The following is a 26,549-nucleotide window of genomic DNA, read 5'->3' as shown; positions in this document are numbered from 1 at the left end:
AACTGCGTCAAAAGAAGACAAATTAAAGCATTTCAAAATCAAGGTGAGGTTTTCAGTTGTTGAGAGTTTCTTGGTACTTAATTTAATCTTCTGTGAAATAAGAAAGTGAATCCCTTCTACCATCTTACCAATCATCAACTGATTCAAATAGTTCTGTACACTGCAATCTGCAAAAACAGTGTCTAGAGATTAAACACCATTCTAGACACCATGCATCGTGTCCTCGATTTGTAAACATGTTTAAATCCTAAATAAGTTTAGGAATTTGATGCCTTGTGTTTAGATATTAAACACTTGATGTTTTGAAGTTTGACATTGGTGTTTAGATTTTACAAGTGTTTACAAATCGAGGATAAAAAAGTGTAACATTCTCTAGAACTTTCTCTAGACACAGGTTTTGCAGTGTTCTTAATCTGTTACTTAATTTGATACACAATAAACATCTTTGAAGCAAAGCATGAGTATGTAAATAAAACTATGTCTGAGACAAACCTTGTGAGAATTTGAATACGTAATGCGGACCCGGAATGAGGAATGCGTTTTTCCCCGTTTTTTTTATATAAATATTATTATATTGTTATTATTTGTATGTGTCAGCACATGCGTTGGGACAAGCATTTTGTGCAGAAAGTATCCAACGGTTGCAAATGTTGGAATAGTAGAGTCACTGCTGCGAAATAATTCTTCTCTATGTTGAAAACTTGAAATCAAATGGAAAATTTCATTAAATTTGAGTTTTATTTTCACCTTTTTGTTAAAAAAAATGAATTTCTTGATTTTCAAAGAGGACTACGCGCACGATTTTACTAACTCGCGTTTAATAATATTATGAATATGAATATAATATTCCTATACTGAAGTTGTAAAAACTGAAATTCTCAACACGGGTTTAGTTTTATTTTAAAAATAAAGATGAATTCTTTACTGAGCCTATTGTACTCGCCCTGTAGGGAAAGAACTTCGATCGGCCGATTGGAACGATTCAATGTTATGCCTGCATGATAAACTTTGTTTATTTTACAGATTAAAACAACATCAATAATTATGCAAAACGTTAAGTTGCGACATGAAATTCTTATCATACTTGAGGTTAAGACAATAATCATAATTGTCATATTAATCTATGTTTGGATAACTGTTGATTATGACGTCATTATGGTTTTTACGTAAGAGGTCCAAAGTACATATTGACCACTTCAGTAAATGACCAAGCAAGCCAGTGTGTGAGAGATAACCGTCAGGAGATATTTTGTACATAATTATTTCATCACATAATTATTTTGCATTCATGACAAAATTGGGTTGAATAATGTCAATGCTGCAGACTTTGTAATTACACTTGAAACTGATTAAAATTTGATAACTTCCAAATTGTTAAGGATTGACGACTGCGGCAACAATTTGTATACTACATCGGTGATATCTGATTAAAAGGATTCTTACACAATGAAGATTCTTTTACTCGGCCTGTTGGCGATCTCTACAGGTAAGATATCGACGTTTTTAGTCGTTCGAAATCATACTTCCGTTCTGGTTAGGCCTATTTCTTATCATTTCTAATTCTTCGCGGATTTCCTTCTTGTTACTCCTTTATTTTCATTCTTGCTTCAATTTCGTTATCTTTCATTCTTTCTTTCGTTCTTTCGTTCTTTCTTTCGTTCTTTCTTTCGTTCGTTCTTTCTTTCTTTCTTTCTTTTTTCTTTCGTTCATTCTTTCTTTCTTTTTTCTTTCGTTCTTTCTTTCTTTTTCTTTCGTTCGTTCGTTCTTTCTTTCGTTCGTTCGTTCGTTCGTACGTTCTTTCTTTCTTTCTTTCTTTCTTTCTTTCTTTCTTTCTTTCTTTCTTTCTTTCGTTCGTTCGTTCTTTCTTTCTTTCTTTCTTTCTTTCTTTCTTTCTTTCTTTCTTTCTTTCTTTCTTTCTTTCTTTCTTTCTTTCTTTCTTTCTTTCTTTCTTTCTTTCTTTCTTTCTTTCTTTCTTTCTTTCTTATTCTGTCGCCAAAAGGTGCTGGATTCACTGTACCCATCCTCCCTCCATGTCAAAAAGATATCTGCGACATTGACCCACCAACAACATTGACTCCCTTTTTCAACTCCTCTCATCCTAATGGGTTCTTAGGGTTCTATGAAATTGAAAGATCCCCATAATAGTTGTTTCTGGCCTTTCCAGATCATTTTCAGGTCTAAAATGGTCTAAAATGGTATTTTTTTCATTAACATTGAAATTAGGAGTTCCAAATCGGTGATTTCCAAAGATATCATAAAAAAAATGCTGAATTAGTCTCAAACGTGGTATACTACAATGAGACTAATTTGGCAGTTTTTGGATGATTTCTCTGTGAATATACATATTTGGAACGCCTAAAATACAAGCTTTCCCCTGACACCAAAATCTGCATTTTGATGGAGGTAAAGTGGGGGGAATGAGGCTGTCAATCAGGATCACATACAAGGCAGCTCAAAGAACCTTTTTATGTTTTACTTAGCAGCTTTTTTTTTTTTTTTTTTTTTTTTGTCTTTCAATGTTTATTAGATTTTTATTATGAGAAAAACAATTATCAACAAATTACAATAATCACAAAAAAAAATAAAAAAACAACAGCAGACAACAAATTTTAACATGAATTGAACGTACATTTGTACATTGTTGGGTAATTCAAAATACATGTATATCATGATCATGCAGCCATTACCTAACATAAAAGAAAGTATTACAGGTCAAATCTCCATTTACGGAAGTGGGAGCTGAGTTTACCTTTCTTTTTCGCAATTAAATATTCTGTTTCCCTATTATTCTTAATGTAGGCCTTAACGCTAATAACATTTGGATTTTTGTTTTGTAACTTGCTCACAAATACATGATACTTAACACATAAAAATAGATAAGTTAAGAATTGATCATCAGGGACACCAAACATTTTGTCAAAAACTGAAATGGAAAAATTAATATCATGCTTATTTCTAATGATGATAAGCAAATCCTTCCAAATAGGTTGAACCACTTCACAATCGCAAAAAACATGAGTAATTGTTTCAGGCATCTTTTCACAGAAAGTACATAATGGTGAATCCCGCCTTTTAATTTTGTACAGAAAATCATTAAACGCAATTGGAGGCGAGAATCAATGGAGCTTTTAAAATTACGTAAGTGGATTTCTTCCCAGTCCAAGTCCTGCGAATCATCAACCAATGAATTCCAAACACCAATACGCTTCTCAGGAATACATTTTTCAATCATGATGGAATAAGCATGTTTTGGAATTTTTTTTTTTTTTTTAATATTATCAACCACACGATTGAAAACATCTAAAATTCCAATGTTTGGATTATCAAGCCAAGAACTGGGAATGTTTTTCATCAGAAAATTGTATTTTGTCTGCCACGAGGAGAAATATCAAAATCCAAAATTAATTCATCATAAAGTTTACTACCTGGGAGGGGGGGATTAAGTAAGTCATTTACCAGCAAAATACCTTTGTCACACCATTCTTCATAATAAAAGTACTGCTTAGATTTTGACCTTATATTTCTATTATACCATACTTAGCAGCTTTTTTGTAAGAGTGGTTTATGTTTGCTGTCATCCAATGGCCCCTGTCAAATAATAATTCTGAACGGATTTTAGACAACTGCTCGTCGAATAACCCTCGTTTTTAAATTGCCAGAATGGGTTTTTTTTCAAACTTTTTCTCGATTTAGACTCCTGTTTACCATTTAATTTTGACATTTTCCAGGTCTCACTCAATGACCCCCATTTAGGGCCTTAACAGTTTTCACCCAATCATCGTTTTGGCGTCAAACCTCTCACTATAGACTATGCCAATATGTTGTTTCCTGATGAACGCATTTAGTTGAACTCGAACTTATATAGATGTTTATCACAAGTACAATGGCTATGATGGGCAAGTGGACTACGGAGAGGGGGAAACCTTTCACCCCGGACCTTTCACCGAAAACCCCTAGTTTGAATTGCTGCCTGCACAGCCCTCCCATCACTTTGAAAGTCGAGTGCCCCCAGGCTATAAAGGTACCCTTGCTTTTGTGATTCAACTGACATAAATTTGCTCCAAAGGATCGCAAAACAATGCACATTTAATATAATAATTGACACGTAATTCCTCTACGCCACCAGGCTGAGTATATTTATCAGGTTAAATTTTAACTAAAGTATCCCCGGATATGGGTTATTATTTGCACGACCTTTGATCGACGAAAATTGACATCATTTGGTATACTGTACGCACTGGTTATCATGTATATTGGGCTTTGGTATTGAACTGTCATTGTTATCTTCTTAGTCATGTTTAATACATTGGACCCAATAGAAAACAATGTCAAACTCGTATTTAGTATTGTTTAAAAAAAAATCAAGACCTTGGTTCCCCATTCGACGCCAACAACGACTACATTATATTTATTTTATTTTATGTTCCAGTAGCATGCAGGGTTGGTTCCATTGCCGCCTCGATCGACGCGCTGCAAGAATGTTGTATATTGGTTTTTTTTATAATCTGTGGTGTCACAAATTGTTATATTAATATTTAATCTTGCTTTCATGCCCTGCGGGGCTCTGAAATAGAGGAACCCCATTCCATTAGTTATAGGACTACTTTACGGTCATATCTTCGCTTGTCGACAGCCGATTTTATTGAAACAAAAAAGCTTATTTATAGCATAAGAAATTACCATGATTACCTTGACGACCAAGAAAAAATCAATACAATCAATAAGTGATATGTTTGCCTTCTTGCCCTGCGGGGCTTTTAATACAGAGGAAACCCATTAGTTGTAAGTCTTTACTATGCGGCCTCAGCCCTACTTTAAAATTATGCTCTTGATGTTCTTTTTCTTTCAAGCAATAAATGGTGACGAAGACTTATCAATTCGCCTCCGCGGTGGGTCTTCCCCTTGGGAGGGACGGGTGGAAGTGTACCACGATGGGGAATGGGGCACAGTGTGCGATGATCAATGGGGAATGTCAGAAGCAGCAGTGGTGTGCAATCAGTTAGGATATCCATTGGCTACTACGGCAGATAGGTAAGAAATGGGCTATTCCATTTAAAATCCACAACCCCGTTAACGATTTTGGCAATATCTTCCACAGGGGGAGTAGGAATTTCAAATGGATTGAACACATTAGGCAGCTCAATTTGAATTTCATACACCGCCTGAGAAAGATTCAACCTGTATCTTTCACTGAGGGAAGATGCGTTTCAAATGGAGCTGCCTATGTGTTAATTCCATTTGAAATTCATACTCCCCCGTGGAAGATATTGCCAAAATCCTCCACATATAAGATAGATTTTAAATGGAAGAGCCTAATAATGACAGCCCTATATTGCCCTTAATTATAAAGTAAATTTCGGGGGGGGGGGGGGGGCGGCAAAATCGACCAATTTTGCGCAAAATTTCCGCAAAAAGTAGAAATTTATGTAATTTTGGGGTTTTTGCCTCAAAACTGGTGGGGAAAACTGGGGGGGGGGCAGGAAAAATATTGGGGAGGGGGGAATGCTCCCCCGTAGCGCCGCCACAGAATGCGAAACATAAGCGCCAATCCGGTTGAAATGTTGGGGGGGGGGGGGCAATCGGCCAAAATTGTCGAAAAGTGGCTGAAAAGAACAAAAAATGGGACACGTCCTCCCTGTCCCCCCGGGATTGACGCCCATGATATGAAACGTGTCATTTACTTAATGTATTTTCTGCAGGTTATTAAGGTTTGGTAAGGGTAGTGGACCAATTTGGATGGATAATGTGGCTTGCAGTGGTGATGAAGATAGTTTAGAAGAATGCAATCGTAATGCTTGGGGAGATCATGACTGCTCTCACTCGGAAGACGCAGGAGTCATTTGCAGTGAAGACGAAGGTGAGAACATGAATGGGAATGGGAAGTAGAAGAAGAAGAAGAATGAGAAGAAGAAAAGAAGAAGCAGAAGAAGAAAAAGATGAAAAAAAGGAAGAAGAAGAAGAAGGAGGAGGAAAAAGAAGAAGAAGAAGAAGGAGGAGGAGGAGGAGGAGGAGAAGGAGAAGGAGGAAAAGAAGAAGAAGAAGAAAAAGACACCAAATTTCATTCTGAATACGAGAAATGTCCTTCTGATATCAAAAACTATTATCCTTGCAGAGGGTGCAGTCCGACTGTTAGGCTCATCCAGTCGTTTTGAAGGACGAGTAGAAGTTATGTATCGAGGAAATTGGGGTACAGTGTGTGATCATGGATGGTCTGATAATGACGCAGACGTAGTGTGTCGGCAGCTGGGATACCAAAAAGCTAAAACAGCAGTCAGTAAGTGCAACAGTACTAAATAGAGTAGGCCTACCGTAAAAACTCGATAGTTAGCATATGTGCTTACTATTGAGCGCTTTTCAAAACATGAAATTGTACCAAAGTCCGGCGCTTATAAACTGGGGTTGAGACACACATTTTGGAAGTTTACTTGTTCGTATATTAACTAGTGTATTGATGATTTGCTCAAAACCCTTTACACTTTTGTGGATGGGGCTCTTCACGTTTACATGCTTTAAAAGCGGTCGATAGTAAGCACATGCCAACTATCGAGTTTTTACGGTATGGGCTTATTATATCTGGTCTCTTTCGGCTCCAGATACAATGGGTCGTTTTATGCTTTCAGTCAACATCATTAGACCTGTTATTGTTCAGTTGTTCTGAGCATCAGTTACGTTCTGTTTCGGTATTTAGTTACAACTCTCTTTAATGTAAAAGAACGAACCAAAAGAGTGAGTATTTGTGCACTCAAAAAAGAGTGACAATGAAGCGATGTAATCATAGTAACCGGACAACTACCAAACAGGTGTATTCGGCACACTCCGTTTCAAGATTGTGTGCCTGTACAAAACTTGCCGACGGACTTAACCATGTTAGCGAACATCACCTACTCCCTATTCCAGAAAAATACAGAACTAATTTTTTAGGATTAAAAAAATATCATCTTGTTTTGCCAAATGAAACATAGCTAAATCCTAATCCTTTACTTAGTCCTAACTAGCAATAAAAGTTGAATTTTAATATTTGGCCAATTTTAGGAAATAAGGGCCAAAAACATGCGTTTTTAGGGTGTTTTTCGTATGCTGTGACAATCAAGCCCAAAGACTTGTTTGTACTAAGACTAATTTCAGTTTATGCATTCTAATTTTTGGAAAAGACTTGTTTCATTCTTATAACCAACCATTTAATTAAAGTAACACAAAAAAGTGAAAATTAGAGCAAAATTTCGGCATATACTCAAGATTTTGAATGCTTAGACTTGTTCCAAGTCTGATTTTTGTGACTCAATTGTCAGAAAATATGCCAAAAATGCATGTTTTTGGCTCTTTTTTCAAGAAATTAGTAAAATAGTGAACTTTTTCTTTTATCTCCAGTTAGGACTAAATGTATGATTAGGATTGAGCTATGTTTCATTTGGCAGAACTTGATAATATATATAACAAATTAGTGCTGTATTTTTCTGGAATAGGGAGTAATACGAGACGCATTTGGCGGATTATAGCAGGCATTACATAAAAAGAACATAAAACGAACATTGACGAACAGCATTGGATTTACAAAAATACCATTCATTTCTTGTACGAAGGCCGATCAGGCGATGTGTGACATGGACATTACGATGATCAAAGGTAGACAATTCGCAGTGCATAATGTTGCACATCAAACATGTCAAAAGACAAAGCCGAAAAATGTTGCCAGACCTCTGCCGCTAAATATCAGCTTGCCAGTGCAGAAAAAATTTGCTTCTGAAGTTCAGCATTCAGCAACGTGCTCAATGGAAAAGATAGCCTTCAAGGTCAAATATGCTAGGAAGCTTCTTAGGAATCTGCAACCAGATAAAGCTACTGGTTCTGATGAAATCCCAGCAAGAGTCCTGAAGGAGTGCAGTGCAGAACTTGCAAGACCACTCAGCCTGCTATTTGAGCTTTGCCTCTCCAAAGAATTATCCATAAATTTATTTATTGCCTGCAGGTGATCTGTAGTTGAGATTATTCCCCCTAAAACCTGCTTGCTCTCTAGGCTGATTTTGATCAAACGTAGCTTTTAATCTACTGGGATGCTTTTCGTAAATATCTTATACACATGTGAAAGAAGGCTGATTGGGCAGTAGTTTTTGATGTCTGCCTTGTCCTCCTTTTTGTGAAGTAAAATAATTTTATCTTCTTTCCATTTCTTTGGTATCTTCTTAGTTTGTTTCCAGTATTTGATTGTAAAGTTTTGTGAGCTGTAGTATTGACTCTTCTCTTCCGGCTTTGATGATGTAACTTGTAACTCCATCAATGCATGGTGTCTTGTTGTCCTTTGTCTTCACCTCGTCACCCCAAACTATTCTAATTCTTTTGTTTTTCAATTTTATTAAAAGCAAACGCATACAGATATTTTGGTTATGCGACTTCACCCTATATTCTTGAAGACTTGCGATGTGACGGCTATGAAGACACTCTACTGGACTGCGTACCTTATGACGATACTCCTGAAGGATGTGACATCTATGATGTAGCTGGAGTATTTTGTCACGGATCTGGTAAGTTTGAACTGTAGCTTGGAGATCCTATGACAAATCCGGCGTGTACACGGATCTGTGTGTTTATAATCTCGCATTGGCGGGTAAAGTACCGATGTACTGAAGTGAGCCTCAAAACTGAAAACAATATATGACAAACCATACTGCAGTTACTGTCCGTTTTCCTATACACAATACACAGTGCTCTTTCCCATTGACGCGTGACCTCTACAAATGGCCTACGTTAAAAGTATGGGGATATGCCTAGTTAACGTCGCTGTGTGAAAAATAACCGGCCAATATTAAAAGTACTCTTCTAAAGTTCTAGAAAATATAGTTTTGTAACATGTCCTAAATTTTTAGCTAATTTAGATGTTTGGAAAAATGCGTACTTTGGTGTTTTAGTTAATGTTATAGGTAATAGTACATTGCCTAGTTAACGTCGCTGTGTGAAAAATAACCGGCCAATATTAAAAGTACTCTTCTAAAATTCTAGACAATATAGTTTTGTAACATGTCCTAAATTTTTAGCTAATTTAGATGTTTGGAAATATGCGTACTTTGGTGTTTTAGGAAGGATATGTAAACGACAGATAACACCAAAAATATGAAGAAATTATTTCCAAACCATGTTAAGTCTGCAAACCACCATGTTTCTCATTTTCAAGAACGCTGGTTAACAATAAGCACGTATTGTCTCATTTCGTAAACAAAGACCACACACAATTGTTCTCTAGCGCTCGCTTTATAATCGTTCACCCAACTGAAAGTATAATCCCAGCTCATTGCTCCATTGTACGTGTAAAGCAGACACATATGTTGTGTGTATTTAACCAGAGAAGATATGATTTAATCAGTTGAGCTGTTTTCAATGAGTGTTATCTTGGTTTAATAGCTTTTAATGGGGTTTAAGTCCTGCAAAGGTCGAATTGAATTCTACTGTAGACATGACTGCACCATGCCAGCTATCAACTAAATTGGTACAACATGTACAAAGGGCGTTCGCTCTTATTAAGGTAGCTTAAAGTGTTTCCTTGTTATGTAAATGAGACAGTTTACACTGCATATCTCACACTGAGATTCGGGGGCTTGCTTTTTGTTACTTTCCTATTTCACGTGTTCAAGGACATTTATTTACAGATGAATGAGCATGAAAAGAGTCTTCCGCACGTAGAGGCCTTGCATGTGACGTATCATCCCGTAAATATGGCGGACTACTCAAATGCATTCAACAAAAGCATGATTGCAATCTACCGTGACAGTTCGTCTCACACACACACACACATAACCATGCACTACGATCAAATAGGTTGATGACAACATTTGATTGAATGGACTGCACTCCGCCATAACTACGGTGAAGGACACCGGCTCAAATCCTTTGTTTGGAGCCAATCGATAATTTCATGCAGGGCCTCTATATGGTGCGGACAAAATATCAGAATAGTTGACTCAGAAAATGTAATGTTTGCTTTAATAAACTTTTATGACAATAATAACATTACTCTTCTGCATTTTTAACAGCAGATGATGGTCTCTCGCCCGAAGCAACTGCCGGCATTGTTATAGGATGTCTTGTAATGGTCGGTATTCTCCTCTGTTGCGTAATTGGTGTCATCTCCGCTAAATCAAAGAAAAAGAGAGCTACAACCGCGAGACAGGATATGCGAGCAGATCAGATGGTTTACCACGTATCCAACACAGGTGCAGCGAGCGTAAGTGGGTTTCCGCAAGGACCTTATGGTCAACCAGGACAGTATCCAGCACCAGCGCCAGGACAATATCCTGCACCGGCGCCAGCACCTGCGTATTATATGTCCCCTACAATGGATGCACCCCCAGCTTACGAGGTAGCTGGATCGGGATCAATGGGTGCAACGGGAACAACACAAACAACTCAGGGTCAAACAGAGGAACATATTTATAAAGAAGCCATGTAAAATAGTATATTGCCAAGTTTTTTGCAAGGAAGTACCGGTCATAATTCGTCATGTTATCATGGTTACTACAGGAACAAAATGTCCAAAAGATGGACAAACGAGACAAGGTAGCATAGGTTACATACAAGTTCTGTATTGTGTAAAGTTGCGCAAATTTTCTTAAAGATGTACGAAACTGTAAAAAAGTTGGACAAAATTTTGTACACAATTGCACAGTAATTAACAATTTCAAAATAAAGCAAAATAACAAATAAATTCTCAAGGTTGCGCAAATTTATCCTAAATTGGCCAGATTTAAGTCGGGTGTCGACAACTTTTTTTTTTTTTTGTTCAGCTTTGGATATTTCTCATGTGATATCAAGGATACCGCTTGTCGTGTAACTCATGTTAACAAAATACCTCTTGAGACATTATGGATCTTACCATTATGCGAATGGCGTAAGCTAAGACATAATTGTTGCTGGTCGGTCGGTGTATGGGGATGATAAAGACCCTCGTTCCATTCTGGTCGTCATCGTGCAGTTATTGTTGCCTACATGTATGCACACAACACAGGGGCACTCACAATATGCAATTGACCCATACTGGTAGCGCTGTGTTGTAGTAGGAGATGAACTAGTTAGCGTCATATATCAAAAAGTATAAAAGCTATGATTTTAGTACTTGCTCAATGTTTCAGTTACTTATTTTTTTCAAACTATCTGCATTTTCAACCCGGTACAAGCTTTAATAACGGGGGACCATACATTTGTGTGAAAAAGAAATCTATCATCTATATCCAAACTCCCCTGTTATTCCAATGCACAATTTGCCTCACCGGGCCGCCCTGGCTTGGTCGCATTTGGAAGAGGGGTGTCACGAAACCGTAATAAGTACAAATTTAGTACTTTCTGTCAATCAAGTATGGTTTATTCTCTACATGTCAATCTTTAAATTATTAGCATAGTCCTTATAATAACGGGGGACCGCCCTGATGAGTAAATGACAGCAAACCATTTAAAAATACCCCAAAAGCTAAGTCAGTGGAGCTCCGCCCGTACATGTCAATAGCGTCATTATCGATTGGATTAGTCGATCGTAGCGGACAATTCGATCGCTCATTGGATTAATATTATCACGTGGTAATAAATTTGCATTGGACAATCGATTACTATAATGGTTTAGTACTGCATATCTCGGTTTAATCTTCACTAAGCGGGTTTATGGCTGGAAAGGTCACGGTGAATTTGCCGTGGACATAACTGCACTAATAATTATGAACACATTTTGTTAGGCTGCCATAGTCATGTTAGTGCAGTCAAAGAGATTATTTGTTGGGTTTACCAAGTACGTCCGTATGCATAAAAAAGTTAGACCAGGTCTAACGTAAATAGACCTGGTCTATAAGGAGGGATCAAGTTAGTTGTACTTGTTTTATGCATAGGCCTACGGACCTAAGTGCAATATTTTTCGTCAACGATAGTGCTTTTCGGTATTTGATAGAGCAGTACTGAATTGAATGGGTTATTACAACTGAATTGGTTACTTGTTACTTGTTACAGATATTGTGAACTTCATCACAGAGTTGTTCCCATATGAATTGTTTACGCTGATTATGAAAATGAAAGTTATGTGGGGAAGGGGTCAAATTTTGACAAATTCTAAACATGTTAAGTTAGGTAACTCATTTTGTTTGAGTTGCAACAACTTATTTTGGTTGTAGTTGCAATAACGTAGGCGCTGTGTTATAGATGAGTTACAGCAACTAAGTTGTTTAAGTTCCATCAACTGTTGGTTTATAACAAACTAGCAACTTAAATATTTAAAGTTGGCAAATTGAGAAAAGTTGAGGTAACTTGTCACCTTAAATATTAAGTTATTAATTGTTGGCATTAGGCGACGAAAAAAGAAAACCCTGTTCTACGGGCCCGACCGACCCAGATTTTGAACAAATTGGGGGAAAAAAATTTCCTTTGCAAATGAATTTCAGGAACAATTTTTTTTTTGTATTTTCTCAAATTGCAAATTATTTACAGATTTGGGTGATTTTTTGGGTCATTTCAAAAAAGAAAAAGAAAAAAAAGGGCCGTCCGACCGACCCTACTTGAAAGGTCCGCCCGTAGAACAGGGTTATTTTTTTCGCCTTACTAAAAAATTCCGACGTTTTGAGCTTGTTTGACTTGTAAGTACAACATAAGATATTAAGTAATGACAACTACGTGGGCACGTTTAAGGTCGGCGTGCTTATTTCACTGACACTAGTGGAAATTGAAAATGAGAATTTTCAAAGCGATGAGAATTGGACAAACCTTTGAAAATTGAAAATGTTCTCATTTCCATGAAACTTTCTCATCCAAATGAATGAGAAATGCAAACTTTATATACACCCATTTGGACACAAAAACTTAATGTATGTATTTTGAATCAAAACAAAGTAATCATAATAATTCCTAATGAGAAAATTAATTTCAGTGTCAAATAACCATTTGTGACAGGTTTTTGACACGTAAAATTAGTATTTCATAGCATTGAAGTTAGTTGCACCATAAACATGCTAAATAGCTCAAGTTGTTTTACGACTATACTTACAAGATTTAGCTGATTAACCATATCTTTGATCACCAATTCGACTTGTACAAAGCTTTAATATTTACGGCAGGTAAAATCAGAAGCCAATGGCAGCCCCCCAAAAATCACCAAAGGCCACAAAGGTCCATTTGCGTGCGAAAAAACAACAACAAAAGGGTGTGTTTCTTTTTTGGTAAAAATTTGCCCATTTGCGAGCGCAGCGAGCGAAAACAAATTGTTTTTTATGCTTTCTTGGTCAAAAAAGTCCAACATTTTGGGACAAGGTCAATTTTTTTCCAAATTGTTTTGGTTATAGCCTGTACTGCGACATGTAGCGTTTCCGTACTTTTTCCGAAGCCTTTTTAGAGCGTCTTATTTAAAAGACGAAAAATGAATGTGTGCCGAAAACTTCGCTTTCCCTCCTCTCGGTTTGCCAAAAATCGCTTTCCCCATTTTGCCCCCAATTTTACCCTCCCCTAGGGCTCATAATTATTGCACAGCCCTAATTTTACCCTTAACCTAACATTAACCTAACCCTGACCCTAAACATAAACAACCTAATCTTATCGCAACTCTAAGCATAGGTGCACTAACTAAATCGGCGTAACCATGGAGGGTAACTCCCAAGTAAATAACAATGTACGTACAAAGCGCAAATATTTTTCAACCCACCCTGATATTGACGACAATGTTGAAAACTTCCTTAACTTACTAGAAAACTTCCTTAAGCTGCTAGACTATAACGGTAGAGTGCATTCAGCTGTGACAAATGCCAATTGCTGACAAAGTTTAGAAAATATCACATCAAACCCCAATAAATTTGATAAAAACAGAACAATGTTGCATAAAGTCCGAAATTGTGTCCCCCACAAAGCTCAAATCCGCCATTTTAGGAAATGCACTACATTATGAGACCCGCGCGGTTTATGTAGACCCCTTTCAGATTAGTCTTGGCACTTAATGAATAGATATTCCATACTAAATGTCAAGTCTGTATGAAAGCGAATCCTAGACTTTCCTCTCGAATTACACCCTATAGGCTCGAATTACCTGAATTTTGAATCGATTTGTTATGCGGCCCATACACGATCAATTTATTGATCAATATCAAAGACCCTTGATACAAGAGTGGATACAAAATCTACCATTGTACACGCACAATGGTAGATTTTGTATCCACTCTTGTATCTAGGGTCCGCAATATTGATCAATAACATTGATCGTGTATGGGTCGTATTAGATTCAGGACAGGATACAAAATATTGTGGAGATCTATATCATGTATATAGTTTGATTTTATTGACGATTGGAGAATAAAATCACTAAATTATTGTTCGTGTGTATAGTGCAAAATGGTAGATAATCTTGTAAGCTCTTGTATCTAGGGGCTTTGATATTGATCAATCAAATTGATCGTGTATATGGGCCGCATAATCACGTTCAATTTCATTGGGCAATATCAAACACTCTAGATACAAAATCTAAGGGTCGGTTCATAGTGAATATTCGAAGGCGAATATTCGTTGTCGAATACTTTTTGTGACGTCAAAATATATACGGCAACGAATAAAATATGATGACACGCCGAGTTGAGTCGGATTAAATATCGCGCAACTGATAGCGAGATACTATTGATTTATATGAAAGGCTCGAGGTCACCTGAATATCGTTCGACGAACGATGATTTCAAAAATCCCCAATGAAAATTAACCTGCACAGTTGTGCAAAATACGCCTGGATAGTTCCAAAATGGCTGATAACGAACTGAAAGAAAACGTTATTAGTGCGGTACAAGCGTACCCATTTTATATGACATAAAAGTAAGGGACTATATAAAGACGTCCAGAATAAGGAAAATGCCTGGCAGGCAATAGCATTCCAATGCTGTAGTGATGGTAAGTTATGTTTTATGCAAATAATATGATATTTAGGCTTACAAACATAACCTACAAATGTACAAGTGAACGGTTCATTGTTTGCTAAATCCAAGTGAGATCACCCGAAAATCTATGCAAGAGAAATTTCTACTGCTGCTGATGAAAAATCCTAGAGTGCGTTTGGAGTTTTTTTCTGCACTTTACCAGTAGGCCTAATAAATTCATAAAAAATAAAAATCAAGTAAACATTTAGAGCGAATGTTTTTACTTACTGCTCATCTGATCCACTTTCCCAGGAAATATCGATACTCCTTTTTTTTTCCTGACTTTCCAGACATATGAGTAAACATCAAAATTAATGTTTACAAAACAATCAAATATATATACATACATTCGTTTGCATTTTGTACATTAATATTAATATTAATAATGTACAAACATTGAAAAAGGGGGCCTAAGAGTATGTCTATTTTTAATCATATATTAATTCCGCCATGCCCAATCATATTTTATATATGAAATCGTGTAAAACTGACCCCTTGTAAATCTATGGAACCCCAAATTCCAATCAAAAATAAAAACAACTTTGTTATCAAAATACGCTAGGACTATTGTACAGGAATTTAATAGATGGTGCATTTTAATAAATAAATAGATTAACACCGGTAATGGACGAGAAATATTTGGCAATACCGGATTGACCACAAAGGCAGTGAATAAAGAAATTAATAAAAATAAAAATAAATTAAATGAGAAAATGAAAGCAAGGACATTTGGTGAAGTATTGTTTTAGAGTGCGAAGGAGTCCTACATGTTTAATATCCTGGCCCAGGACACTGATTAATGTAAATTCAACCCATAGTTATTTTATCTGCTTTTGCCAGCATTCAACTTGTTCAAGGTGATTTATGCCTATTTTAAATAAAATTCCGAAATCTGAAGTATCAACGTTGTATCGTGCACAAATTATGATCCGAGACTATTTCATTTGACACGGTTGTATGGATTTCAAAACATCGGTCCTATAATAAATATCGATTAGAGAATTACAGCAAGAGACTTTGAGGATGCCGTAATCCTCTTGACCATCAACCAATCAGATAGACATATTTCAGAAATATATTCGTAGAGTTGAAACTTGTTCAACTCTTGAAATATATATTTCAAGTAATCTCGTTTCACATTTAGCAGCATTTTGGCTTGCAATAAAGTCACGAAGGGGCGGTAATGCTAATATACGATTTCAGTCAAATATTGGTGCAAATATACGATTTCGGTCAACTATTTGGCTAGTCTTTGCCCAAAATTATGAAATGTATATCAGTAACAACTCTTAGGAGGGTTTTCGAGTAATTTTAACGAAATAATGAGGTAAAATAAAAGAAAACCCACTTACAATTTTGGACTTGACGCTTAACTGTGGTGTTCTAGGGAATTAAAATATCACAATTAATATGTTTAATTCAAAATCGTTGTCCTACAAGCACATGTTAAATGGCTCGATTCACATTAGGTATAAGTTGGGACATTGTCAGGTTGAATAGGTTGAAAAGAAAAAGCCATTTAAAAATGAATTTAAAAGATCGTCTATTTGTAGCTTTATGACACTGAATAGACCAAATATCTGCCTCTGACGAAACAAATGTTTTCCATGCTGATTTGTTTTTGTAACGAGTATATATGTCATTTCAAAAAGAAAGAAAAAAAAGGCGGATATTACTTTTAAAACTCAACGCATTACTATTTATAGGCCTATAATTATAATTATAATGTTATACTTGATTAGATAACAATTAGCCATGTGTTTGATAATTACAGAAAATAAAATATGCAAAATTGCTTCTCAAAGCAAATTAAATTACCTGGAATATGATTGTATGGTGTTAAAGTATGCAGTTTAAAGTGAATTGTAAACAAAATGTGAAAAAGGAAATGGCCCTCTTGCATTATATGACCACTGGGGGTCACTTATATTCAATTTGCTCCTCCTGATCATCCTCCATCCCGCAAATTATGCTAATTATATACCAATTATTTACTGATGTTAATAATTTTTACAACATTTATTCAGTGCTTACTGTATTGGTCTCATCACAAGCTTTAGTTTGACACCAAATTTAACTACATAGGCTGTAGGCCTCCCCGGGGTAGGCCTATATTATGAACCCCAAAATGTTACATCTCCACTTAAAACGCATGGTCACTTATTGACTTATTTATTGACTTATTTATTTCTTTATTAACTTATTAATTAATTTATTCATTTTATTTTACAGACATTAAATCATGACAGTAGTTCAATATTGAGTTTACCTATTATTGTATTGACTACGTTAAAGAAATTCTCTAATTTTTGCTTACCTAGGTCAACGGGCAATACTTGTTAACAGTCGGGCAACGCTGTGAATTGTAGAAATATATCTTTCTCCGGTTCATAGTTTTATATTCGAAGCCGCATATATTTTGACGACCAAAAAGTATTCGAAGCCGAATATTCGCCTTCGAATATACACTTTGAACCAGCCTTAACACTTTGCCCTATTAACGATCATGTGTACAATACACATTGGTAGATTTTGTATTATAGGGTCTTTGATATTGTCAATAAAATTGAACGTGTATGGGCCGCATAAGTCATGTTGTCAGTGATTTGTATCAATAAAATAATCGCGTCACATATCGGGGCTGACGACGTGTAAAAGAGTACAATAAATTTCCCAAATCATAGGTCATGTTGGTCCAAAGTACGAAACTGATGAAACCCGATACCATAATAAATCGTCAAAAACATTTTTGCTTTGCGGATTTCATACCTTCTTCTCTGGATTACGAAGAGAACTCATTCAAAAAGCTTAAAAACATCGCAGTTGACGAGCAAAATTATCACTTTCTAAAAGGAAAATAAGGGAAGCAAAATGACAATACAATTCGCGATATTAGCAGTGATACTTTGTTGTTTGATGCAAGGTAAGTTGATGATTTTCCTTATATTAGTATTGTTTTTATCGCACGGTTGTTTGATGTATATAGAATTAGCTTCATTATTAAGTAAATGCAAACTATAGGTGGCGCTATTTATCCTAAATCATATTTCTATAGGTGTAGGTGATCATTACTGCCATTAAAACAGATGGAATAGGTGAAACAAGCAACAAAGAAATTTTATGAATATATTTCATCAAAAAATAAAAGGATTTTTTTGTATTGAAAGCTTGAAAGAGTAATGTCCAGTAACTAAATAGCTTCACCAATTTTGTCAAAAATAGATAAATTATTTATCCAAAAAAGCTTTTACAAAAATGCTGTAAAAGTGAATAATTTTGCAAAAGAGGTCAAAATTAAAGTTGAAAATGACTCAAAAGCATTTGTATACATTAGCATGATATCGTTTTATCTGATTAAGCCTAAAATTGGGTTGTACATGATGTTTTGTTTGAAAAACTAATAAATGATCACATCAAACAACCGTGATCGGGTGTGATTCTGTTGTAATTTGGTAACCAATTTGTCATCGATCATTCCACTTTGAATTTTCAAATGTATGTAGTAAGTCTACAAAAGTGAATGGATAGTTATTGGAAAACAATGAGTCCTGCACAAGGAGTATAATGATATGGTACGGAACTGCAAAGATTTCCAATACCGCACGGCCCGCAAGGAGTATTAATGATATGACACGCGTACGGCATTGCAAAGAATTGTGTCTGACAAAAAAACAAACAAAACAAAACAAATACAAACAAACACATCCAATATAACTGAGAATTTTAAGCATATTTTCTGGGTCTAGTGAACTAAAATTGGGTCAAATTTACAAATTGTTAGCTGTGGAGCTTAGAAATTCCGAACTGAACCCCAATTTTTTTTACCCCAATCGGACTCTTTCCAGAATGGCCAATAGTGTCACATTTGCCGTGAAAGTTTTGGCGAGCGAAGCAAGTAGAATACATTTCATGCTTGCCCACCCCTTTCAAATAATACGGATCTGCCCCTGGCTATCAGTGTGGCAAATTTGTAATCATAAGGAAAGTGAACTACAACTACCGGAACACTGGTCCACTCCAATCCATCTAGTTCCATCTAGTTAACACACCGACTGCTCAGTGCCAGAAGTGTGTAAGTGCAATAGCTGCCCTGTGAACATTTGGCAAAAAAGAAGAAAAAAATCGTGAAAGAATAAAATAAATGTTATCTTTGATGCATTTCTCTGCAGCTTCTGCCTACAAAGAAGTGAGATTATCAGGAGGTACATCACCCTTTGAAGGTCGAGTAGAAATCTTACATAATGGAGAATGGGGAACAGTCTGCGATACAGACTGGGGAATGAATGAAGCCAAAGTAGTATGCTCACAACTTGGGTTCCGTCTACATACTCGAGCTGATACGTAAGCATAGTCTTATATATATATATATATATCATTAGTGTTATGAACAAAAAGGTAAGTCGACCTTTAGTGAATTGTCAACTTTCTTATACATAAGCATGTACACATTTGTGTCACATTTTCTGAATCATTAATTTAAAAAAAAATCTAAATCAACATAATTATTATCCATTCGCGTTTAACTTCAGCTGTGAGCCCAGATTAGAACAGTTGCTAGTGGTTGACAGCCATGTATAATTGACTTTGTTTTCTTCATTTGTTTGCTCAGAGTTACATCACTCACTCACTCACTAACTATTGCTGTAGCTAGTAGACCATTGGTGCGATGTGATGGCCAAGACACCTCTCCCGACCTTCTTCTGTTCTCAATTGATGTTCCAACTTCATTTAGTGCCCACTACTTTGATGTTGTCAGTTGTCTCTCCATAACCTTGTCTGTCTACTTATTCCAACTGTTCTTCCTTTAAGGATATGTTTGAATTGCTATTCGTGCATCTGATTACATGCCCGAACCACTTGAGCTTCTCCGCTTCCCAATGTATTGTTCTGTATGTACTATGAGTTCGCGAATTGCTTTGTTGGATGTGTGACTTGTGTAGTGTACTTGCAAAATCCCCCGCGTGCAGTTCATTTCAAATCCATTGATATGCTATTCCATCTCTGCTGTGATTGTCCAGGTTTCACATCCACAAAGGCAATTTGATGTTATATTTGTGCTCGGAGCAGGTGTATTCTTGCCCAGGTATGTTTTAGATTCGCCAAAGTAGTGCAGTTGCAATTCTGATTTTGATCTCGACTACTGATCTTGCATCATCAGTAATGTACTTGAACCGAGCTACATTATCGAGGTTTTCTCCAGCTACTGTGACCTTAACTGCATCTCATTAGTCTACTTTCATGACTTGCACTCTTATCCTGGCACTTTGTTCCAGTCGTCAGCAAATCTTCAGGTAGTCAGTAATCTGTCCCCAATCTTCACTGTACCCTCGGGCTCGAGGTCTTAAAGCCTTCCAATGATACCATTATCATATGCTCCGGGAATATGCTGTAGTTAGTAGGAGACAAGAGGCATCCCTGTCTCACTCTTAATACATCTGTGCAAAACGGGTTTATTAGTCGTCATACATGATGCCTAGTATAATGCTTCATTGACATTAAAGTCCCATTCAATGATCCCAGCGAAAGTGTAAAAAAAATTTAAATAATTGTTTATAAATTGCTTAAAAGTGAAGGATAAGTCATTGACTTGTCATTTTATATTTTTGAGATGAAAAATTTGGCAAAAAACAAAGAAACAGCAGTATTGATGAAGTGCCATTCAAATACCTGTAGCTAATTTACACACTGTCAGTATATAAATATTACAGATTCATGTAAATTCCTTATTTTTGTCTTAAATACACGGCTTTCGGCTGAACCACTAGCAGGCTATTATGTTAACACATTTACGACAATGACAAAGGTGAATTTTGATGATTTTTACGATCGTCCGGATGAGCAAATCACTGAATAAAACTGTTTTTTCAATGGGCTTGTCAACTCGGCGGTGTCCATCTCCTATCCAAGCGGGATTTTGGTTTTAATATAAAATAGAATAATAATAATTCAAAGAACATTCATCATATTGGCAGATCTCTTGAATTTGGACCTGGCAGTATAACGAGCAAGATCTGGATGGACAGGGTGGAATGTAATGGCAATGAATACAGTTTGGATGAATGTGATGCTAAATGGTCGGATACGGAGCCTATTGAATGCATAGATCATTATAATGATGCAGGCGTCATCTGCAGTCCGTTTGAAGGTGTGTTAAGTTTCATCATAAATATTTAAAGAATTTCGCTGAAATACTAGCATCATGGTATACTAGCCCTCTTTTTTCATATTTTCTTTAAATATAAAAACGTAATGATGATTAGAAATTGTAGTAGGTTCGTACCTGAATCGCCTATCCAACTAAAAACTTAAAACGCAAACTCTTTGGAAAGAGGTTAGGTACAAGGAAAGCATATACATCCCTTAAATTTGCTTTGTTGGAAAGAATAATGTATTAGCATATTATACATATAGGAATTTGAGTTCAGTGGGCGCGTGTAGGGGTGGAGAAGTGAGCGTCTCGTTTACTTTGAATACACGTGTGTGGTGTGGCCCGGTGGTGTGGGGTGTAAAGGTGTTGGGGGCATTTGTGGGTGAGAGAGGATGGTTGTCAATGGTTTCCTATTGCATTAGCTAGCTTTAAGGAGAAATAAATTGGCAATATAAATTAAGGTAGCGCTCATGTATGTAAAGCACGGAATAGGTATACTGTTACTTTTGAATGTGCCGTAATTCTTATCCTTAATCTTATTGTTTATCGTTACGTTGTCGGTTTTATTACCGCTGATGGTACAACATTTTGCTATATTTCTTTTGCTTTTCCGTAGAGGGAGCCATACGTTTGTTTGGTGGTGACAGTCGTTTTGAAGGCGGCGTAGAAATGTACCATCTCGGTTCATGGGGGACTGTATGTGATCATGGCTGGTCAGGAAATGATGCTAAAGTTGCTTGCCGACAATTAGGGTATCCAAAAGCAAGATATGCAGTATGTAAGTACAGCTGGGTATTACATAGTAGCTTATGTAGTCAAGTATGAAGAAAATTTGTTTTTGTCAGAATATTCCGACAAAAAACTTGTCTATTATAAATTGCTTAAAAGTGAAGGATAAGTCATCCAAAATTGCCTGACTCCCCTTTCGACTCGCCAAAAATTTCTTACCCCCAATTTTACGCTCCCACCGGGCTCATAATTATTGCACATCCCTAAAAATTCTTCCCTAGATGGTACGGTCTGGACACTGAACCATTGCATCTATAAGACTAATGGTTCTAAGGGCCGACACACACGGATTGCCAAACACTCTAGGCTCTTTATCTGGGTGTAAGAGTGCAGTGTTTTGGGGGTTTAATTTTCAGCTTGTTTTATACACTTACTCTCTACAAAATGTATCTAGGATCTTCCCCAATTACAGCTTTTTGGCAGCTGTTTTCAAGTTTATTAGCTCTTTTTATATGTGGTGATTCCTGATTCATAACGCTAGTCAGGCTGACTAGCATTTAAGCCAGCCTTAGCCCTTAGCATTAAAATTCTTCTGTAGATGGTAGTTTCACATTTGCGCCACTGAACTATTGCATCTATATTTTTCTTTTCTCCATGATATTTCCAGTGAATGCAAGACAGTACTACGGTGCTATAAGGTATGACTACATCGTTGAAGATCTTGGATGTGATGGTTATGAATCTAAACTGATTGACTGCTGGCCAATAGATTTCACTCCTGGCTACTGTGATTCGTATGACTTAGCAGGTCTTGTTTGTTATGAAAGTAAGATGTGAATTTAATATTCAGAAGATTGTTTCAATGACTACCATTTCAATTTGGTGACTGATATCAGTTACCATAAATCATCCTCATTAATTCAATATTTTAACGGTTGATGATAGGAATCAATCGATAGATTGAAAACTAGATTTAAATGGATTTTTGGATTGATTCTTACTCTTTTAGACTGATTACACCATCCAATCAAGTGCTACTCCTATGCCATTCATTACATATGGTAGGAATGACATTAGAAACATGTTTCAATTGGTACTTTTACCTTTGACTATATTTATAAATATATACGTATTTATAAAATACACACGTGACCCATGGGCACGACATACCAAGACCAGCATGCGTGACCAAATCCTCATGCCATTGAAAAGTATAGGAACTCTTTAGATAAATATCATCAAATTAGTATTAATTGTACAGCAAATTATTACACATGGGGGAATTCCGAATTTGTACTAATTTATGTTATCAAACGTTGTCAAAAACAACATTTTAAAAGTATTTGCCGACGGAAAAAAATTATATTTATCGACGGAAACTTTTACAATATAATCAAAACGTTAAACAAAATAGACAATTTAGCTGCACATTAGTTGTTGTGTACCGCCTTTGCATTCAAATGTACAGGACGACCACCCGCTATGTAGATCCAGCTCACTTCTAGACTTACTGTCTACAAGCTGTTATGGCAGCGCGGAGGTGGTCGCGTACGTATTTATAAATACGTATTTATAAATATAGTCGAAGCATACTGTTTATTGCTTAGATTGCCGTCAATGGTCAACAGCATTAATGTATATATGTGCATGGAGCGGCGGAAGAACCAACGGTATGGTATGGTCAACGACAAAATTAAAAACACAGCGGCGCGGCGGAAGAATTAAAATTTAGATGGAGGGGCATATTTTGTTTCACAGGGGCATTCGCGGGTGAGACGCGCGAAACCGAGTTTTGAATTTCAGAGTAATTTAGCCCAAAATGAAGGCGCATTGAATTTTGCTGTTTGATGTGCCATTGCACGGGAAACATGTACAATTTCACCTTATTTTGGCCCCAAACACGGTGTTTTTCATGCTAATAAAAGTAAGATGCAAAGGGCAATTACTGTTTTTAAGGATTTTAGGGGAAGGGACGTCCCCCATAGAAAAAAAATTATCACCCCTCCGTCACCAGCTTCCGCTGCCTATGAAAACACAAGTACACAAGGCTGATAATTATCTGGCATGAAATGAGATGGTGTGTGTCAAGAAATGTCACAAATGAAAACGAAGGTATCGGAAGTGCGACCAGCAGGCTAGAAAATACTTAAATGGCTACTGTTGAGGAGTTGAAGGAGTGGTCCAAAGGCACCGTCTTTGCACTGAGCTCTTCTACAATTGACTAGTTGGGAGTTGGGTATTAGTAGAAATGGCAATGATTTAACCTTTGCCAGCAATCTGGAGCTAGTTGCGCATCTACATTGTCCTACCCTACGTATCTGATTTCTTAACGTCTGAAAATGTTGCAATTTTATATTCAGTGTTGAAACGTGGATCCTGGGTTTTCCTACCGGAGTTTGTTTGTACCAAAATTTCTTCCCACTAGATAATCTGGATAATAGGCGTATTGGTAACAATAGCCATAACATAATGTTTCTCTTTCGCGGGGATCAATTCACGATAGTGCCTTTTAATGTATATGAATGTCAATAAGAGAATATGCTAACCAATCGTCCTGTGTTTAATTTCAGCTCCTCCTAATGAGCCTGGTGGTCTTTCTCAAGGAGCTATTTATGGTATCATTGCAGGATGTATTTGCTTGATCTGCGTCCTCATATGTGGCGTATTTGGTATAATGTGGGTTAAATCAAGGAAAAAGAGAGCTTCTAGTAGTGTAGTTTACTAGCAATCTGGATTTTACGACCGAGCTGGAATGGGAACTGCAGGCGCAACGGGAACTACACAAACATCTCAAGGCTCAAACTGAAGACTTCACAAAAAGTAACGCATCCGTTAAAACAATACTAATTATTCATCTGCTCATAATGATTCAGAAAATGTATAGTCTTACCTATCTATAATTGAGATAAAAAGACTAGTTTGCGTCTGACGTCACTGTCTATCAAATTCTCTACGATCCTTGATAGGTTAATAGCGCGTAAAAGGAAGGTCGATTTATCTGGTGCCGATCGGAGAAAAGGAATAACACAAAATGGCGAGAAATTACGTACTTTTACAAGGCAAAAAGCAACTTTTCTAGGCATTGTTGACATGGTGCCTTCACGAAAGAAAGTTTCCTACTATAAAGACCTAACTTTTGAGATGGTTTGTATGTTTGAAGGTGCAAAATTAACAATAAGGCGCACCGTTTTATCGCCGCGTTCATCAACTCATCACGACACTTGTAAACAAACCGTGCTCGAGTTTGATTGACAGATGACGTCAGACGCAAACTAGTCTTTTTCGCCAGCGTTAGCTGGCTATGATCTAATTCGGAGATCGTCTTTGTTTGCTAAAGAGATTACGGGGTACTAGCATTGGTTTGAATTACTTTGCGGAACTTTTTATGGTGAAAATATATAATAGACCTGTTATTGGATTTGTAAGAAAAAGAAAGTATGTTTTGCCGTTTCAACGAATGAAAACGAGTGAGAATTTCAAAAGTTATGGTTTGAAGGAAATATGACATTAAAAGTTCATGCCAGGCCTATAATAGTTTCCACAGCATATCAACGAAAGAAAATTATAGAATCCTTGTTATCAGGCGTTCTTAGATTTACATTCGCAGACCTCCTGGAGATCAGCACAGCATGAGATGTGAGTGTATTGATAACATGATTAAAACCTTTATGGACGTAAAAGTCAAAGTAAAAATATCCTATAATCTGTATCGTTTTATGGATAAAAATTACTCAAAATGTCATTTATGAAATAATTTATATCTTAAACATCAGTTTTGTCTTTTCAACGGGAAAAATTCGATGCAATTTCAGGGCCTATTTTTGATATGGGTATAATTTATATACATGTAGGCCTATTATAATTGAACAATATCAGTCTTTATACATTTTATAATGTGCTATATTAAGTATAAATTGCGAATTAATATAAAATTAATGTGCATGTATAAGGTAGTAGGGATGGCAGTTTTAGCCAATTAACTAAAAACTGCATTTCTTTTATATTAATAATGAGCTAAGGGTAGCCTAAAAGGCAGAAAAGACAAAAAGACAGAACAATTTGGAGTAATTAATTGACAGGAAGTTATAGGAGTTGTTTGGTTTGCTGTTTCTGTGTGCATGTTCTCATCATTGATGGTTTGGTGGACTGTCATGAAACATGATGGATCATAAAAAAGAGTGATCCTAAAAATGCCACCACCCAAACTAATTACAAGGCATCTTCTGCATTGAAGCTGGCTTTCCCTATAAAGGGAATTTTTATTTATCTCTGACTTCCAGTATAGGACGTACCATTCTTGAGTTATTACCAAAAAAGGTCAAAGGTCAAGCGTTGACCTCTAAAGGGTCAACATTTTAAACTTGCTCCGATCTTGATAAAAATGGTGCATGGGAACAATAGCTGGGTACTAGACAAGTCGGTTCGTGTAAAGTTGCTCAAAGTTTATAACTGCTGTGTAAAGTCGCTCAAAAATGCACGAAGAAGTATTGTTTGTCGGACATGAGAGCACCTCAGACGTATCGAATTGCATTCTGAATACGAAGCATGTCTTTCTGATATCAAATATTTTTCATTTTTTGAAATTCACGATATAATACAAATTTTATGACAAATTATTAAAATTTGATATTTTTCAAATTTTTGATATATAACAGTCCTCGAAATAAATTTTATAAATCTAATGATATATTCTTAAAGTGTATGTAGTTGGGAGGAAAAGCCGACGATCAATTGAAAATTTTGACCTTTTATATTGAAGATATGGA

The 26,549-nt window shown here is 36.3% G+C and overlaps 1 protein-coding gene across 1 annotated transcript; it reads left to right on the top strand.

The window, feature by feature from the left end:
• The first annotated feature begins 1,242 nt into the window (after positions 1 to 1,242).
• LOC140160834 (neurotrypsin-like) lies at positions 1,243 to 12,824 on the top strand. The gene is made up of 6 exons (XM_072184149.1): positions 1,243 to 1,486; positions 4,851 to 5,031; positions 5,700 to 5,857; positions 6,113 to 6,274; positions 8,358 to 8,519; positions 10,023 to 12,824. Exons 1-6 carry the CDS (start codon positions 1,447 to 1,449, stop codon positions 10,436 to 10,438), a joined length of 1,119 nt encoding a protein of 372 aa, XP_072040250.1. The 5' UTR covers positions 1,243 to 1,446; the 3' UTR covers positions 10,439 to 12,824.
• Positions 12,825 to 26,549: the final 13,725 nt, after the last annotated feature.

This window comes from Amphiura filiformis, chromosome 9 (genome assembly GCF_039555335.1).
Source record: "Amphiura filiformis chromosome 9, Afil_fr2py, whole genome shotgun sequence".
In the NCBI taxonomy this organism is placed as follows: domain Eukaryota; kingdom Metazoa; phylum Echinodermata; class Ophiuroidea; order Amphilepidida; family Amphiuridae; genus Amphiura; species Amphiura filiformis.
The sequence above is the reverse complement of the archived record's forward strand: the minus strand, read 5'-3'. Positions and strand labels throughout refer to the sequence as shown.